Raw genomic sequence first — 19,239 nt, forward strand, 5'->3', positions numbered from 1 at the left:
ACACAGTTCTGTTTCCTGATGCCAGCCTTGTCCCAACAATCCCCTGGAGCCCCAACAGGTCCAAAGCACACCATTCAAGTCTATCTCATACATTCATACAAAACATAAAACACCTTGCATGCATGTTTTCATGTGCATCAGAACTTAATAACAATGAAAGATAAGCCTATGGACTCACATTATATACCTGTGCATTAGCCTTTGCTCACTGAAAAGCTGCCAGCTCCTCTAAGCTTTAGATGTCTCTGCATTTGGACAGGTGGGCCGGCACATGTTGAAATCCGTATTCACAAGAGCACAAGTCAAAAATAAGCCTCTTGTCATTTTCACAGCTGCTCCTCTCTCCTGCCAACTCACTTTGATTGTGTGACATTTGTTTAATTGGAATTTTGTAAGTCAAAGTATTGCATCCTGGTAGGCACATTTAATCTTGAAGTAAAAAAGTGTACTACAGTTAATCTACTGCAATTTAGGGACAAGTTTAAAAAAAGTTTAAAAAAAAAAAAATACATGCAAGAACATAACTATTTATTTATTATTAATTGATTATTTATTTTACATTCCTGTGGACTATAAAAGACCAGTATTGCTATTGATGTTGCCATAGTCTATAGGCTTGTGATGTTGAATTGAGATGGGGTCAGGCAAATTCCTCTTATTAAATGGACTAATAGTCACTAATGTAATTGATTAGGTTCAGCTCAAGAGGATTTTCCTTTTGAATATTTCTAATAAAATAACCAAGTAATTGATACAAAAGTACTGTTATTAGCACATTATGGTTAACATTTAAGAAAGGCCACAGAATGGTTTGGCAACAGGTGTGTGCTAAAACAACATACAGACCTTAAACTATGTAGGGAACAAATGGGGACGTAAAAGAGTGGTGACACATAAACTCAGGCAACAACACGTGGCCTATTAGGGTCCATTGTTTTACTGCCTATAATGAGACAATTATAGCTCTCTCATTCCATGTCTATACTTAAACAAAAAATGACATCTGACAGTCTTATACAATCAGAAAACAACAACTGTTTTTCTATTTTTGTCATATTTAATCCTTTTGTTAAATCTTGTGAAATTGTAGGCAGTGGGATGAACAGCTAGACCCTCGCCTAAATGCCAAACAGAAAGAAGCTATCCTGGCCATCACCACCCCCGTGTCTGTCTCCCTGCCCCCTATCCTCATCATTGGACCCTATGGCACAGGCAAGACCTTCACTCTGGCCCAGGCTGTCAAACACATCCTCCGCCAGGACAATACCAGGTTTGTTTTATTATTTTCTTGGAGTGGTCTCACCTTGCACCTTTGTGATTGTGAAACTGAAGCAGTTTTAGCTCTTCCTTTTATTTTGCCCCTTGATTTGAGCTCAATAAAAGTTTGTTGACATGGGCGATAAGTTGCCTGTGAGGTCAGACTGAGGGCATAATGGAGATTGGCAGAGGGGTCTTTGAGTGTTTATTGGATTTGCGTTTTGCCTCAGGGACACAGGAAGCCATTGGTTTGACATTTAAACTTAGAATAACTGAGTAGCTAAATTGTGTGCAACAGAGTGGGTGTTATTTATAAGATTGTGCAAGTTTGTGCCATGTTCTTTTTGGTCGGCAGTTATGGTTAGTCTCCACAGCCTTGTAAACTATAATAAAATCTATCAAATTATGCCACTTCAGTGAGTTTCCTAACAAAACAACATTCTGTATTGGCATTTTTTATCATTAGTGAGATTTTTCCTCAATGTGTAGATGCCCACAGAGAGTGCTGTAATTGTTTCAGTTAGAAGAGAAGCAGTGTAGATGCCATAAATGGTTCCCTAGTCTTGTGAAAAATGAATGCAATACACTGGACAGTGTCCTCAGAACTGCAGCTTCCATTTGTTCTCTAAGGAAAGATGATGTATGTGTAACATGTAAAATGTGTCCAAATGTAATATTTATTCCTTATTTCAGTTCACTCCACAGACATTAACTATTCCATGTATACTATGAATTATGGATGTTTTAAAAGCTAAGACAAGTGTGATGGACTAGACAGTTTGTGTTTCCCCTCACTGAGTGTGTAGACTGTGAGAAAAAGTCAAGTAGACTCCCGACACCAATTCTATTGTTGATTTAAATGCATACATTTACATTTGTATTTTATTTGCAACTGTATATACATGTATATATTTTTTATGAGAACACATCAACATTGTAACCATTTTACTAGTTAATTATGGATCCATCAAAAATTACTTGCTTTGGCTATGAAAGTATCAATATCTTGTTTCAGGTCAAAATTACATTGTAGCACTTTATTAATATGCCTTATTTTAATACATTAACCACTCCTTATTGTTTGTTGCACTTACAGGTGGGGCAGATTATTATTTATTTAAAATAGGACATAGGGTCTCTGCTGTGGAGAGTTAGCGAACAGTTCCCTGTGTGTAGTGTGACCTTTGAGTCTTTTGTCTCTACAGGGTCCTCATCTGCACACACTCCAACAGTGCAGCTGACCTTTACATTAAGGACTACCTTCATCCTTATGTTGACGCAGGAAATGCACATGCCAGACCTCTCAGGTACAGATTTTTACTATATGCTCTAATTGACTTGATTCTATTCAATGCCTAACAAAACATGACATTTTAAGTGAAAAAGTAGTATTTTAGTATATGATATATTTCTCCTTGGGTGTGCCCTACTTTACAGTGCAGAGATTCGGGCAAAGCAAGTACCCTATAGATATTATAAGTATACTAGGAAACATGACTAGGACAAATAATCCACTCAGTCCTTCTCACAGTTTATAGTTTATGAATTGAAGATACTATGTAAAACTACAGTATACTTAACATTTCAATGACCTTTTCATTACTCTATTTAACAAACAAAAAGTTTTTGTGTAGTTTTAGAACCAATTGCCCCAAAGGTCATAAATGGCAAAAACTATGTTTACCTTGACCGGGCCTTACAGTCGGAAGCCTTCCAGAAGTACAAAATAACTGCGGTGTCCAAACTCTGCCCAAATGAATGAGCCAAGTTTAGTGATGAGAATTTTGTATTTCAAACTTGTAGATTAAAGGGAATATTAAATTGTGTTGTTCTTTTATTATAATTGATATACGTTCTAATGTTGGTTTTCATGTGTGGTTTTCAGGGTATATTTCAGGAACCGCTGGGTGAAGACGGTGCACCCAGTTGTCCAGCAGTACTGTCTCATCTCGGGGACACACCTCACTTTCCAGATGCCCACCAAGGAGGACGTATTGAGGCACCGCGTGGTCGTGGTCACCCTCAGCACCTCCCAGTACCTCTGCCAGCTTGACCTAGAGCCAGGTCAGTCCCACCAGTGCTGTTACCCCATTTTACTGTGTATCAAGATTGATTCAAAAGATTTGACCAAACAAAAGCATTTATTATACTGGTATTAATTATATAGAGTACATCCCATATTACTAAATATTGACTCTTGTGAGCTTTAAGCCATATTATAATGTTACCTCATCAAAAACATACCTGGAAGTTGTGTTTTTCTTTCATTCACACATTTGAGTAATCCTTTATTATTTGTCTGTTTACATCTCTAAAGCTCAAGATGCTCTGTTCCACCTAGTGATGTCATGAAGCAGTAGTTTTAAAGTTAACAGCTACCTTTTACCTTTTGTTCAGTAGAGATTGGAAATTTCTGGAAGGGTATGGAGTTTTAAAACGCAGTGGAGCACTTCCTGTATTGCCACATGACATCATAAGGTGGAATGGTGTTTTCTGTTTGAGTTAAGAACTAAATATGCAGGGTTTTTGTGTTAAACATGTGAATGAAACAAAACACATCTCCAATATGGGGCATTTAACATGTTTAATTGTGCATTCTTAAACTGGAATCCCCATGACATTTTTTCCCCCTTCAAAATCAATATTCCAAATGTGTTAATAAAATATCCTTTCAATTACTTTGTTGCAGTTCTCCCCTGTGAATACACTGTCTGGCTGCTGTTGGCAGGCGCCCAGTTTCAAACGGCCTAGAACTCATTTAAGTTTTGTAAAAGACACTGAAAACAAACCGATTTATCAGCGCGGGTTAATAACCAGCTCTAATGTGTCAGCAGTGGGGGCTTTGTGTGTTGCTTGGGAACACCATCTGTCTGATTCTAATGTACCTCATATCATTAAGCCTCCTCCCCACGCTCTATCTTCTCCTTCTATTCCACTCTGTATTGGAATCGACAAAGTCTCAGAAAAGTCTTCTTTTCAGTAACAACCTGTACGCCAGGATTTAAGTGAGCTTGTTGTCTACATATTGTTGTAACTACATGGGTTAATAATAAACATTCTGATGTTAATGAAGAGAAAGCCACCATCTAAGTGCAGGCCTGTGCAGAAGACTTTTAGCTCAAGAAATGCACAGGAGTAGATTCTGCTGTTCTATTTTATATTTTTTTATTATTAAGGATTGTAGATCTTAATCATTACTCTTAATTGTAATACAATTAGTATGTAGACTGTAGAGCTGAGATTAAAGCAGCTAAAACAAAAACACTATTTTAATGTTCCTGTATGTTTTGAAAATATGCATTCTGAAAAGAATACTACTATTAGAAAGAATCACAGTTCTAATTGTAATAATAATGCTTGCATTTTTTTTATCATTTATTTATTTATTTATTATAAGATTAGCTTGTATATAAATAGGCAGATAATTGAAGAATATTTGCAATTCTCTTGTACGAGACGCTTCTCTCAAAGGATCGACTAAGTTGAGTAGTACGGGTGAAAAGGGCCCATTTGTTGATTTGCCATGGCACAGTGATTTATTTAGCACAAATATGACTGCAGCTTATTTTTACTTCTATAAACCTAACTTGCACATTTTTTTGCAGTTCTGTTAATACACAACCAGTTTTATTAGACTAGAGAAAGGCTATAATTCAGTAAATATAATTTGGTTGTGACAGGTGTTCAGAGGGCAGGCAGCTGTGTCCCAGGTGAAACATTAAGTGCTTCAAGTCAGCTGCTCTGAGCCCTATAGACTGTGACTGTCTCTTTCAGTCTGTGTTTAATGTGTAGTCCACTGCCTGGGGAAGCGCTCACATTGTGAATGACTCGTGAGCATCATTTGAGAGTGTCCCGTATGTATTCCTATGGATCAAAGTGAGCTGCATTGAACAGAGCTCCCAAATGACTGTAGTTTATAGCACGGGTCATGAAAAGTGCCTCAATTATTAACAGAAAGCTGTACATTAGTCAAAGCAAAATGTATATGAATTTAAATTACTGCTTTAAATGCTATAGGTACTGTAATTATTCAAGCAAACAGTCCTCTTGTTACTCATGGGTTTATGAATAGGTTATACTGTCCTCTAGACTATTTGTGCAGTCAGATATTCATCATGTTCAACGGTCTATACTAAGGACAATAGAATCAGATTTAGTTTGCATGGGTAGTTAGTGCAGTAGTCACAATTACAGCACATTATCTGGTCACATTATCTGGTCTTATGACTGTAATACACAACTTGAACTTTATGTATGCAACATGGTTGTCTGCCTCGGGCTGAATGATTAATTATACATGAAGTAACAAACTTCAATTTTATTTTTATTTAAAAAGAGAGAGAATACAAATTTATATTGGAATGTCTTGACATAACTTGCAAGAAGTTGCACACTTGCTAAACTCTTCAAATGCCCCTAGGACCAATGTGGTGCTCTCCTCCGATTTACTCCAGACCTTATTCCAAATAAATGAACTCCATGCTCAGTGATGTTGATGATTATGTGATAGAGAGTACCCCCCATCTGTCTGTTTATACAAATGTGTGCTGGAAATTGCATTTGCATTGCATTTGCTCAATAAATGCAAAAAGTAAATAAATAAAAAGAGATATGATATTACACAATATGCTATCATAACACCACGGGTCTTTACAGGGCTAATCAATATGCACTGTTTCTCTATCAGGGTACGCAAATTTGTTCTGTTGTACAGCTGAACTATTTTCACTTAAGTATACACTGCAGTTACACTCACTTATTGTAACATTAGCCATTCTTAACATGTGTTAAGAATGAATGCCACTCCTGAAGAGTCACTCAATTCAAAAATGTGCACAAACTGAAAACAGTTTTGTAAATGTATAATTTGAAACAACAAATGTTTTGTATAGTTTTTTTTTCACTGGGCATTGACAGATGACTCCACCTCTCCTGCGTGGGAACGATGTTTGTTTACTCTTTGACAGTCCTCGAGTTTATTGGGTTTTCTGCCGTCACATCCCATATCTTTACTTGGTGCAGAAGTGTTGCTCTGGCTTTGGAGGCTGTTTGCTGGTTGTTATTCCAGCGCTCTCTTCCCCACTCGCTGCGCCGGCACTCATTTGCCATGCCCTTTCATCCCTTCCTCTCACTATGCTCGGCTCCATTCGAGCTTTTGAAATCAGGGTTCCACTACTGTTCTATTCCCTTCAAACCTCCACAAAAGCTTGCCTTTGGCTTACATAGACAACACATGTACCTACAAAGAAGAGTAACTAAAGTGAATTCTCTCAACTGTAATTTTTATGCACAAATAGTGTACCAGTGATAAGATGAAAATGTACTTTCTTTGCACTCTGTGGTAAACTGATAAAGAAGCAATATTTAGACAGAGCAGTGAGGTTTGTTTCCTGAGATGCGTTCTTTGTAAATCTATCTTGTAAACTAAAACTAAGATACAAGTGGTGGATATAAAATACAAAAAAATGCTGAAAGCTTTAATGTTTAATCCCACCACAGGCAATACCTCCTTTTGTATCCCGCATTGCATTCATTCCCTCACTATAGAAATCTTGATATTCCAATAAGAATGCTCTGGTTTTTGGAATGGTAATAATAAAATGTGTATATAATTACCTCTTTGTTTTGTACAGGGCTCTTTAGTCATGTCCTCCTCGATGAAGCAGCCCAGGCAATGGAGTGTGAGACGATCATGCCTTTTGCTTTAGCTAACAAATCCACACGCATTGTGTTGGCTGGAGACCATATGCAGGTATGTGGTGGACCTATACGGACAACAAGCAGTTTTGCGTCTGGACCTTAGTTTAATTACTTTGAGACTTTTTCACCGAGACAGAACAGAACATCTGGCTGCACTCTGAATTGATAGTGTCAGTGTTGTTTCAAATGCGAAAGAGCAAACCGCATCCACTAAAACCACCGATAAGGCAAACTTGCTCTGTCACTCAAGCTTTTTCAGTCACAAGGATTAAAGCCTGAATTGTTTTCATCCGGACACTGCTCTGAATTGCCAATGAGTAGTTTAGATGAGAAAATGCCCATCTCTCCTTGCCTATGTGAAAAAAATAAGTGAAGAGTACAAATAATTTTCCTTAGTTATTTATTGAAGGAAAATATATACAGTATATAAATTAATATAATGGCTCAGTGTGTTTATAATAAAATAAAGGTTACAGCATTTAATTGCCTTTTCCTCCTCTTGCTTTTGTTTGCAGCTCAGCCCCTTTGTATACAGCGAGTTTGCTCGGGAGCGTAATCTACACGTGTCCCTGTTGGATCGGCTCTATGAGCATTACCCCCCTGAATTCCCCTGTCGCATCCTTCTGTGTGAAAACTACAGGTCCCATGAAGCCATTATCAAGTAAGTCTGAACTACCACTGTCACATGACTGTAGATAGGCTGGTCACAACAACAAATTTTGAAATACAGTATACAGTACAGTAAAATATAGACAATAAACAATGATATTGAAACTCATTTATGCCACTAACACAATCACCCTAAAGCAAGATTATCTTAAAAAACTATTATTTTCATATGGTTAAAAAACATTAACTGCATTAAATGAATAGCAAAATTAAAGCTTTAGTAGTTGGGTTGTGTCTGTAATTACTCATATAAGTTAATTATTCAACTATCTACAACTCAAATCTTATTGTAAAACAGAAAAATAACAAATATTGACCCACAAAAATTATAACAATATGTTATTATAGTATTTATCAAGGCAGGTGTCGACGCAATTGCTAGCAGTGCTCGTCTCAAGTGGCTCTCTTGTGAAGTCTTTCAGTGATGATTTAGCTTGCTGTCCCCCGTGTCTGGGTGGGTTTCCTTTGAGTTTCCCTTATCAACTTAAAACCTGCACAATAAACTAAATCTTAGAGCAAAGGTAGTCCTGACTCTAGCTCGAGCTCTCGAGCTGTGGGCACTGGAAATAAGGTGCCCACTAGGGATGCAAAGATATTCGATATATAATCAGATCGTTCGAAACTGGTGTCATGATTCGATACATGTGTTCGTTTGTTCATATACAGGTGTCCCTCTATTGGCGTTGTGTTGTAATTTATTTTGGTCTGAAAGAAAAACAGTTATTGCAATGTCCTCCTCAGAAACAGCAAGAAAACCGCTCCATAGGGACTTAGAGCTGAAATATACTAACAGAGGTGGATTTTGTCTTTGTCACTTTTTATTTTAAGTTCATGTGTATCGAGATATGTATCGAATCGTGGGAAAACTGTATGGTTGCATCCCTAGTGCCCACTCCTCTTGACAAGTTGTCCAACAGCACTGAAGGATGGGTCAAATGCAAAAGTCCTTCCTGGGTAGAGCATGACTGATTTGTTCACATTTTGTCTGTGTTTCCAGCTACACATCAGAATTATTTTATGATGGAAAGTTGATGGCAAGTGGGAAGCAGCCATCTCATAAGGACTTCTACCCACTGACATTTTTCACAGCCAGAGGAGAGGACGTACAGGAGAAAAACAGCACTGCATACTACAATAATGCAGAGGTATTGTGCATTTTATAGAGGGGTCCGGTCAAGCTGTAACGGAGGGAAACAGGGGCAGATTTTTTACATTCAAATAGCTCTTATTTAGAAACTAGAGGGACTATTGAAATAAGTAAGGTATCAGAATGTAGGAAAGAGTTAGCACTCTAATAGGGTAAAGTTAACCCTGTGATATTCTTTTAAGTTGTTGACAAAAAATTTTAAAACTCATGTCGGTAACAGAGGGAATGAAATGTGCAGCACTTTTTGGGCAATAAATATAAACAGCGATAACTAGCGGTTCTCACTTACATACCCTTAACAAACTGGTTTGAGTATTTGCTTAATATAGTTTTCTACCATATGGTACAAGATTAGGTTGAAAAACCTCTTACTTTTTGAGTAATGACATTTTTTATTAAGAAAGGTCATGGTAACGGAGGGAAAATTGTGCAAGCAAGTAGAAGGTGCATGATTTTGCATAATTTGTCAGCTTTTTTCTTCTGAATACTTTAATATTACTTCAAAATGAAAGGTAACAATTTCTATAAAATATGTCAGTCCTTCCAAGCAAATTTTTATCATTTTAAATCTTTTTTTTTTTTTTTTTTTTTTTTTTTTTTTAAATCATGTACCTTCATCAACAGTTCAAAGATCGAATAACACAAAATATGATGAAATACAGCCATTAATTTACATGATTTGCAGGTCTTTGAAATTTGGGAAATAATTTTTGTTCCATGTTTCATACATGGTATGTTTAAAACGTATGTAACTTTAGAACCAAAAATGGTACAGAAAAAAGGTAAACAGTTTCATAAACTAGAGTACATATGTATCTGTTGAATACATTTTTATATCAGATGCATTAACTTGAATTTTTGGCCTTGCTGTATACTTCTGCTTGACCGGGCCCAGAGACTTCTGTGAAAGTCTTTACTTCGATTTTTTCTTGCCAGTTTAATACGGGATTTTGATTTTTAAAATTGTGACTGGACAAATAAATAAAAATGTATTCTTTATTGATATCCCAGAATTTGTCTGCTACATATTTTTTATGTTTTGCTTTTGTCAGACATGTTCTGAGAGGTCCCATCTTTCACAGGAAGCATAGGTCTAGCTGAAGACTAAATTTATAGCCAACACTTGCACCTTTACAGAAATGGTTATTGTGGTGTTTAAGTAAATGTACTATTTTGCACAGTACTCCATTGTCCACTCTTTATATCATTCCCTGCAGGTTTTTGAAATTGTGGAGCGAGTGGAGGAGCTGAGAAAAAAGTGGCCTGTCGCATGGGGCAAGTTGGATGAGGGCAGTATCGGAGTGGTGTCGCCGTATGCTGATCAGGTGTTTCGAATCCGAGCTGAACTTCGAAAAAAGAGAATGCATGAAGTCAGCGTGGAAAGAGTTCTCAATGTTCAAGGTGAGAACCATTTAATGATTTTAATAACAAGTAAAGTGTAAACAATAGTGCTTAGATAAAAATCATGACCTAAATGTACAGTATGAAACTAGAACTAGAGCTAGAATGAGAGGGATTCAGCTTCTTACAGCAAGTTAACTGACGATTTAAAAAAAAATAAAAGTTTGAGAGTGAGTTTTTTTCTGACTTTGGTTTTATCCTCAAAACTCAGTTGTGTAAATTGGCATGTGCAGGTAAACAGTTCCGAGTGCTGTTCCTGAGCACAGTGCGGACCAGACACACCTGTAAGCACAAACAGACTGCTATCAAGAGGAAAGAGCAGCTCGTGGAGGACTCAACAGAGGATCTGGACTATGGTTTTCTTTCAAACTATAAGCTGCTGAATACAGCCATCACCAGAGCACAGTCTCTGGTCGCTGTAGTGGGAGACCCCATAGCATTGTGCTCTGTTGGCCGTTGCAGGTAAATAATAAGTCTTATTTTTTCACATGCGATTGTTATTCATCAATATCTTCCATGAAACATCCCAAGTGTCAGTTTTGTCAAAGTTGTTCTGATGACAAGCTTACCACTTTTTTATATAGAACTGTTAAAACAATTGGTTAGCCAATTGTATTGATCTACCTGATCTGTAGTAAACAAAATCAACATAGCAAATTGATAAATATTATTAACTAGAAAAGCACTCAGAGAGCGCAGACCTCCGCCAAGGACTACCCCCATTTTTTATATAAATTGCGATAAAATCAGTCTTCTGGATCAGATCCGGATCAGCCTTTGGAATATGAAAGAGAATCCCATTGTCCATCCCTGAGTCAAATTTCATGGGGTTTGGTCAATAATTAACCGAGATATTGAGAAACAAAATTTTTGGCCCCATTTACCACAATGTTAACTAAAATTTCAAAGTGATCCAAAATCCAGGATTTCTTCCGGATCACCCCCAAAATGAAATCAGTTCTTCCTTTTCACATTTCCAACAAATCCTGAAAATTTCATCAAAATCGGTCCATAACTTTTTGAGTTATGTTGCTAACAGACAAACAAACAAACAGACAGACAAACGCCGGCAAAAACATAACCTCCTTGGCGCAGGTAATTATTTAAGTATCTATGCATTAAATGAACTAGTAACCACTCATGGTGAGAGGAGGTGTCATATGACATGCTGAGATTCTGAATCCATAGATTCAGTCCATATGAAATCAGCAGTTTTCAAGGAATCTCCCCTATGAGCTATCTCAGATTTGGCTGAAAAAAATTCTAAAATTACCAAATGAAAGAATCTAAAAGTTTAACTCAATCCCTTCAGTTGTTCCTGAGTTTTGGCCCATTGAAATTTTGGGGCCATGCCCACTTTTTCGGAAGTCTTAATTTATAAGCATGTTTGAGAGACCATAACTTCATAAAAAAATAGAGCTAGGAAGATAAAAAAAAAATAGAATTGTAGATTCTTGCTCATAGATTCTAAATCACATATTGGATATCTTTATAAAGGGGGACCAAAATTTGAGCCAGAAAGCTCAAATTTGGTCTGTGTCCATATTTGGGACTCTACACCATCCACATGAAAGCTAAGAATAGATTGCTGTCATGATCATTCTCTCAAATATTCAGGTTCAACAGTTAGTTTGTAAATATTTGCTTGGAGTAAGTAGATCTTGGACCTCAAAAAAAATAATAATATTAATAATTTGAGCGGCAACCAAATTTGAGATTTGGGGGCCCACAGCACCCCCCGAAAGTTAACCAATATTTGACAACAGATTTAGAATCTATGACCAAGAATCTACAATTATATAATGTTTTATTTTCCTAGCTCTATTTATTATGAAGTCATGGTCTCTCAAACATGCTTATATATTAAGGCTTCTGAAAAACTGGGCATGGCCCCAAAATTCCATATAAATGGGCCATAAATCAGGAACGACTGAAGGGATTGAGCTAAATATTTAGATCCTTTCATTTGGTAATTTCAGAATTTTTTTGAAATTTTTTCAGCCAAATCTGAGATGGTTCATAGGGGAGGGCGGCTGATTTCATATTGACTGACCCTAATACAATACTGCATCCGTGGAGCATACAAGTATAAAAATGTACATTGTTCATGGATCTATTGCAGAAAGTTCTGGGAGCACTTCATTTCCATCTGTCATCATAACTCCAGTCTCCACGGCATCACCTTTGAGCAGATCAAGGCTCAGCTGGAGGCTCTAGAGCTGAAGAAGACTTACGTCCTTAACCCACTTGCCCCTGAGTTCATCCCCCGTGCTCTGAGACCTCTGCAGGGGCACCACTCTGCCCCGCAGCCTCTCCACCCACACCACCACCACACTCTGCCTGTGTCCAACAAGCAGCAAATGCAGTCACAGCAGTCGCCTCCTAAGGTAACACATGTGCAAGGATAACTACTTAGCAATCTTCAATAGATATAGTAATACAATTAATTATCTTTGAAAGACCATTACACATTTTCTTATTTCACATAGCTTTGGCTGATTGTTTTATCGGCCAGAGCGGGTTGGGGAAAGGTGGTTGTTTTGTTTTGCTGTTGTGATGTCTTCATGTGCTGTCTGTCCTCACTGTCTCGCCCGAGGTAAAGGTTAACGAAATCACCACAGCTGCCAGCCTGCTGCCATCCCCCACCGGCTTTAATGAGGAGCTCAGCTCCAGTCCACTCTCCAGACACTTTTCCCTTTACTATCTCAACCACATAACACAAATACGCAGTACACATTAAATCTGTCTGCATTTTTTGTTTTCAAAGTTGTATTTGTTTCTCTAATTATATTTAAAATCTGAAATATTACATTTTTCCACCTAAATAAGTGTTGGTCTGATAGCTGTTGTGACATATGTGGGGCGATCATGTCTCAGTATACAGTATATCAATATGGCTCTATTTAGGCAGGGCATTCCCACTGTTGCTTACAATTACTGCTTTCCTCACACATTTTCTTTCTTTACAGGGAAAGCATTCAAATCATTCAGACCATCTTCCACCTGATGGATATGGTAAGTGAAATAAATTTTTTTTAAAAAGCAGAAGAAACAGTTTATCTTCATATATTGGTATAAACCAGTCAAATGTAATGGACCTGGGTGCCCAGGGATGTTTGATTAGTGTGCCATTTTAATGCACTAAACTGTACCTTAGCTTAATTTTATGGAAAAAAGTGAGTTGCAGTGTTTTATTTGACAGTTCTTCTTCTTACTGCAGTTCAACCCAATCCAGCCGTGCTCATGGGAAACCCTATTAGAGCATTTACACCACCTTTGGGTGCCACACAGACTGGTATTGGCAAGTCCCCCAGTCCAGTGCAGAGGATAGACCCTCACACAGGAGCTAGCATTCTTTATGTCCCAGCTGTGTATGGAGGGATCATGCCAATGCCTCTCCCTGTGAGTTATGTCTTATATTTTATATCATTATCTGAAGATTATTGTTGCTAAAACTCGGTTTTACTATTTTTTGAAGTTGCCATGGCCAAGCTATCAGAACCGCTTTGCCGTGGACCCTCGCATCATGAACCACCCAGCAGCCATGCATGCCTACAACTTAAACCTTTTGCAAGCTCCAAACAGAGGCTCTCCCATCCCATACCCAGGGGTAGCCCACCCCTCTCCTTTGGGGATCAGTCAGCCCAGCCCAGACAAAGAAATACAGGCTGAACCTATCAGAAATGGTTTGTCAAAACATAAGTGCAATATGGGGCAATGACTTGAGAAGTTTGTTTGGTTTACAATGAAGTTTGTGATTTTTGTCTTTACTTTATAGGCAAATTGGATAACTGTCCAAAGTCGGAACAAAATCGTCTTCATACACCAGAACGAAAAAACATTGACATGAAGGACAAACAGGCAAGTACTTGCATCAAAATAATAAAAATGTTTAAACACAGACATGTTAGCTAAGTCACTATATTTTGTTGCCATTCCATTTCAGGGGGAATTAGAGGTTAGCCCAAATCGGAGCTTAGATTCCCAAACAGACAACCTTGGATTTCACAATGCAATGGTTCAAAGAAAAGACTCTTCCACTGCCCAAAGGAATATGAACTACCATTTAGCCCCGCCCAATGCTGGCTTTGCCTCTCATTCCACCAGCGGGCGACCTTTCCCCCCACAGTATCTGACCAGGCTTCCTTACAGGATGCAGCACCCACCACAACAGCAGCTCAGTCCTGCATACCCCAGTAATAACCACACTGCATCATTCTTCAGTGGGCCCATGGGTGCTCACAGGGCTGTTCACTCCCCCACTGCAGACGGGACAGAGTCTGCAGGTACAGAAGATGCTCCCATTAGGACTTCAATGGGGTCTGCTGGAGGCCATCATCCAGGCCTGTCCCACACCCACAGGGTCAGCAGTTTTGGCGAGGACGGTCAGGATGGAGAGAATGCGGGTGAGTTTGGAGATGTTCTTTTTGCTGAATTAGTCCGATAGTGGGTCATGGGGAAGAACTCAGATCCCACTGTAACCAGTTCATACTGTCTTCTTGAGGAAAACACCCACCTTGCCTTTCATAAATAATTCTTCTGTTTCCTGCCTCCCCAGATCTCCAGACTCCCATCTCTCTGGAGGCACTGAACCAGCAACAGCAGCAGGCAGCGCGGCTGGGCCAGTGGAGCGAGGCAGCAGGAGCTCTCCTCCAAGGCCCCGTGGCCTTCCCCATGCCCCAGCCCCTCCCACACCTCCCTCAGCCCGCTTTAGCGCGCCTCCCCCCTCACCTACTCCGCACTGCCGGATGGGGCATTAGTGCCAACACAGAGGAGGAGGCAGTTCCTTCTGCCACCACTGGGCCACCTTTCAACAGGTGAGAGACATTCTCCTCACAGTAAATTCATATTTGTACATAACATCTGCGGTAGTTTTCTCTGAGCAGGTTCTGATATTCTGGGTGATGTTGTGTGTCCAGGTATCCAGGCCTGTTGAGAGAGATGCCTCCACAAGAGCAGCCTGACTCCAGGGACGTGTCAGAGCTGCAGCCCCCTCCTCAGTCGCGGCTGCTGCAGTATAGACAGTCCCGGGCCTCTGCCGACCCCTCCACCCACCTGACCCCGGCCTCCAACCACGTGAACTTGTTTCCCTCAGGAGCCTATGCCCATGATGCCGGCCGCGCCCCCCTCACGGACCCTGTCTTAAGCAACCCGCTGCAGCAGCAGCAGGTTAATCATCTCTTCAACAGTGAAGGATTTCCTCCTCAGTCCCAAACATCTGATTCCCCACCCGCCCATGTCAAATACCTGATGCAGGATCCTCAGTGGCCCATGGGTGCAGCTGCTGCCACCAGCCCTCAACAGCACAATAGCATTCTGGGTAACCAAGGCCACAGACTTCCCTATGGACTGCCCATGATGGCACACGCCAGCAGACAGGAGCAGATTCATCTGATGCAACTCCAGCAGCAGCAGCAGCAGCAGCAGCAGCAGCAGCAGCAGCAGCAGCAGAGCCAGAGCCCAGAGCAGGAGTCCTACCACTCACTGTCCCCCCGGACATCAGCACCCACGGCCCTGCACAGTGTAGATGAGGTGAGCTTTTTTCCCCCACATACTCTCAAAGATGATCAGGTTACAAAATCAGAAGGGAAAAAAGTGCTTAGGGTTACAGCTTTGTTGGCTTTTGACTTTTGCTTGAATTCATGTCCACATTTTGCTGTTGTTAGAAAGGTTCCATTCATACTTTTGTTGTTTACTTTCATCCACAGTTTGAGCCTCGAGGTCCAGGTCGGCCTCTCTATCAGCGCCGGATCTCCTCAAGTTACCCAGAAGACACCACTCAGCCACCGCAGCCCTGTGTTCCTGGCTCCCATGTCCCGCACCTACCGCACCCACATGGCCCCCACCCGTTCCCCTCTCACAAGCCCTGGCCAGCCAATGGAGGTGGTCCCAGCCCCTACCAGAATGTTCCCTGTAATGGAGCTGGAACACATAGAGACCTTTTAGGTTTGTGTTGTGTTGTGTTTGCAGTTGAAAGTATACTAATAATTAAATAAGTTTGCTGAGCATAACTCCAATCTTTTTTTTTTTTGTGTTTCTGCCCCACAGTGTCCAAAGGGCATCGTCCCAGTGAGGAGCAGATGAACGCAGAGGCAGCAGCTCAGACACACCTCCAGCACCTTGGACAGTTCCCTCCCCTTATGCCCAATAACAAAGCTCCACCTCCCCAGGCTCCCATAGAATCAGGTCCTCATCCACACAAACCCCCCCTAGGTGAGCCGGGCCAGGTTCCTCTCCTGAGCAAACCCCCAACCATGTCGTACGCCAGTGCCCTGCGCGCCCCGCCTAAACCCAGAGCGGCCCGGCCCGAGCTGAAGAAGAACAGTGACCCTCTGTCTCTACTGCAGGAGCTCAGTATAAGAGGCTCCAATAGTAGCAATGGGTACTACTCATACTTCCCCATGTCAGAGTGTCACCTCCCCCCACCAAACAAATAAGTGTGAAAAATAGATATAAAAATTGAAAAAATGTTTCTTTTAAAAACAACAAAAACAGCATATTTCTAAACATACAAAATAGTGCATTTATATTTTTTTCTGTAGTTCTGATTTATAATTTTAGTTGCTTTTTTGTATTTGTCATCCTTCACATATCTGTAACAATTAAAAAAGTATATAAAATGAATGCATTACTAGTATATATATACATATATATTATGTATATATGAATATATACTTATTATATTACCTACACTTGTATATGTATGTAATGAAAATATAAAAAGGAAAAAATATAGATATATATAAAAACTTAAAAAAAAAAACGAAAAAGGAAAAGTGAAAAAAAAAAGAAAAAAGAAAATGGTCAAAAGTTGGTTGGCCACTTCGCCTTCCACATCCTCCTCACTCAAGTTGATTCGTTTGCTTCTATAGATGAACTTTTCTTTACATTTGAGTGGATGTCTTTTTTCATAATACTGTAGCTGTGGAAACAGGCTAAAGCTAAGTCGGTAACCGACACTGAAACTAGACAGGACCTTGTAAAGTCATCGAGTAAATTTCCTCTAATCTGTACATACTAGAAAATAATGACTGAATGGTATTGCTATAGACATCTCCAAAACCTTTATCATGCTAGGGCTATGCTCAATGGTTGCTTTTTATTGTTTGCTTTGAATTCTTCAAAACAACCATAATTAAATTGTTCTAATTTTAAAATAATAAAAAAAACATACATTTTCTGATTCACTTTCTAATACAATAGATTTTAAATTATTGGCAGTTTATATCTGTTGTGACAGTCAATGGATCAAGACAGTCCTCAAAGCTGACGTGGCCTCTGTACCTGCTGGGCAAATGAAATGTTAAGTGTTTGTTGATAATATTTTTAAAGAGCGTACACTGAAAGTCTGAGAAAGTTGAGTTGTGTTGGTGGTTTGGAATTTACACTGCCAGTCTTGTGTTTGAAGAAATGTTATCTTTTTTGGTCAAATCTTCAACTGCATTGCAACATTACTCCCCAAATATACAAACAAATTGTAGATAGATGCTTCTAAGATAACTTCCTCAATAGTCATTTTGCATTCTAGTTGTAGAGCAGAATGACAGATCAGCTGTGACCTGAGCTGCTGTGACTTTGCACACCGCCACTATGGTCCAAACTGAGCAACACTGTTTTTGGAGGTAGGGGAAATCAGAGGAAACCTACGCAGACACAGGAAGAACATGCAAACTCCACCTACAAAGGCTTGTTCAGGAATCGATCCCAGAACTTGACAGGCAAGAGTGCTAACTACACCGCACCCCTCAATATACAGAAAAAATGTTAATTTTGCAGCAGTTGACATTTGACTAAAAGAGTTCTGTTTTAAACAAACAGGTCAGATTTGTGCTGAAAAAAGGAAAGGTAATGTCACTTAAATGGTGTAATGGTGTGTGTTAACAATGGGTGCGTATTGTCAAATTATTTTGAGGATCATAAATCAAAAGTCCATTGACGATTTTTAATCCTTCAAATTATCTAAATGTTTAACACAGTTGTTGAGGCATAGCTTAATCCAGATTTAGGACTTGGCAGAAAACAACACCTTGTACATATGCATTTTCTAGACAACCTGAACTTTGGGAGCACCTCCATTTTGTAGAAAATGTTTGAAAGCGATGGGGCGAAGCCCCTTTTTAATTATGCAAATTAAGAAAAAATAATAATTCTAGAAGTGGACTGTACCCACACCTGTGTTTTTAAACGGCGTCTGGAGGAGACTTTCTGTTGCACCTGTATGAGTTCCTTCACTGTACAATAGTTATATTTAGCTATCTTTATGAATTTGTCTTGTTTTGTTTTTGTCTGAAGTTCACTGCTATGAAACAATCAGTTCTTTTCTTTTAAACGTTTTTTTCATGCATGTGGAAAATGGCTGGTTTTAAGTTGTTTTATCAGTTTGTATTAATTTGAAAGAAAAGATATTTAGAAAAAAAAAACACTTTGATTTAACAGAGTCAAATCTTTTAGTATATTATTATGTATAAAATCTGTGACATTATCAGCAAAACTACTATAATATTTTACAAATATGTAGAGTGTATGTACTTGTCTGTATAAGTTCTTTCATTTTTGTCATGCAGCGGTAAGGCTGGGGTTTCTTCCTGATGTTTTGCAAGTATCACAAAAGCGTGTCATTGGCTAATTTCTGAAGTTGTGCAATACTAATAATACATTGCTTCTTTGTATTTATTTTAGAAGCAGAAGAGATTGAGCCAAAGACATTTTAAAGGGATTTTTCTCAACTGCATTTGTACTTTCAGACAGGAGCTGGTGAACTTCAGTTGCCTTTTTAAAAGTTGATGGGAGAAACCTCTGGCAATTAGGGAGCGCACAGCATTCTGGCCACATTTGTCCAACTCTCTTTTCTATTCTTGCCTCTTCTGTTGCAGTAAACTAGCCCACTTTCTCTGAATCCTCATCATTGGGTGAAAACATCTTTCAATCAGTGGTGGTTATAATAAAGGATTTACTCTGTGTTTCAAAAAGATATTTTTTTTTCTTTTTTATTGTTTCTTTATTAAAGTGTTTTTATTGAAAATTGCCTCAGTCTTTTTCATTAAACCCCATTGCCATTTGTATTG

At 39.1% G+C, this 19,239-nt stretch overlaps 1 protein-coding gene across 1 annotated transcript in view; it reads left to right on the top strand.

Annotated features, from left to right (window-relative positions):
* LOC110166138 (probable helicase with zinc finger domain) overlaps positions 1-19,196 on the top strand; it is a 19,858-nt gene extending 662 nt beyond the window's left edge. Inside the window, exons 2-20 of the mRNA XM_055158463.1 lie at positions 7-58; positions 1,091-1,270; positions 2,463-2,564; positions 3,143-3,321; positions 6,891-7,009; positions 7,473-7,618; positions 8,624-8,771; positions 9,991-10,174; positions 10,408-10,636; positions 12,297-12,561; positions 13,144-13,189; positions 13,395-13,576; positions 13,653-13,860; positions 13,953-14,035; positions 14,121-14,580; positions 14,733-14,991; positions 15,094-15,706; positions 15,883-16,120; positions 16,223-19,196. Of these exons, the coding sequence (XP_055014438.1) occupies positions 7-58; positions 1,091-1,270; positions 2,463-2,564; positions 3,143-3,321; positions 6,891-7,009; positions 7,473-7,618; positions 8,624-8,771; positions 9,991-10,174; positions 10,408-10,636; positions 12,297-12,561; positions 13,144-13,189; positions 13,395-13,576; positions 13,653-13,860; positions 13,953-14,035; positions 14,121-14,580; positions 14,733-14,991; positions 15,094-15,706; positions 15,883-16,120; positions 16,223-16,611 (4,082 nt within the window). The 3' untranslated portion in view covers positions 16,612-19,196. The remainder of the gene's footprint in view (positions 1-6; positions 59-1,090; positions 1,271-2,462; positions 2,565-3,142; positions 3,322-6,890; positions 7,010-7,472; positions 7,619-8,623; positions 8,772-9,990; positions 10,175-10,407; positions 10,637-12,296; positions 12,562-13,143; positions 13,190-13,394; positions 13,577-13,652; positions 13,861-13,952; positions 14,036-14,120; positions 14,581-14,732; positions 14,992-15,093; positions 15,707-15,882; positions 16,121-16,222) is intronic.
* Positions 19,197-19,239: the final 43 nt, after the last annotated feature.

This window comes from Boleophthalmus pectinirostris, unplaced genomic scaffold (genome assembly GCF_026225935.1).
Source record: "Boleophthalmus pectinirostris isolate CB_2022bp ecotype Guang Dong unplaced genomic scaffold, ASM2622593v1 HiC_scaffold_22, whole genome shotgun sequence".
NCBI classification, from domain to species: Eukaryota; Metazoa; Chordata; class Actinopteri; order Gobiiformes; family Gobiidae; genus Boleophthalmus; species Boleophthalmus pectinirostris.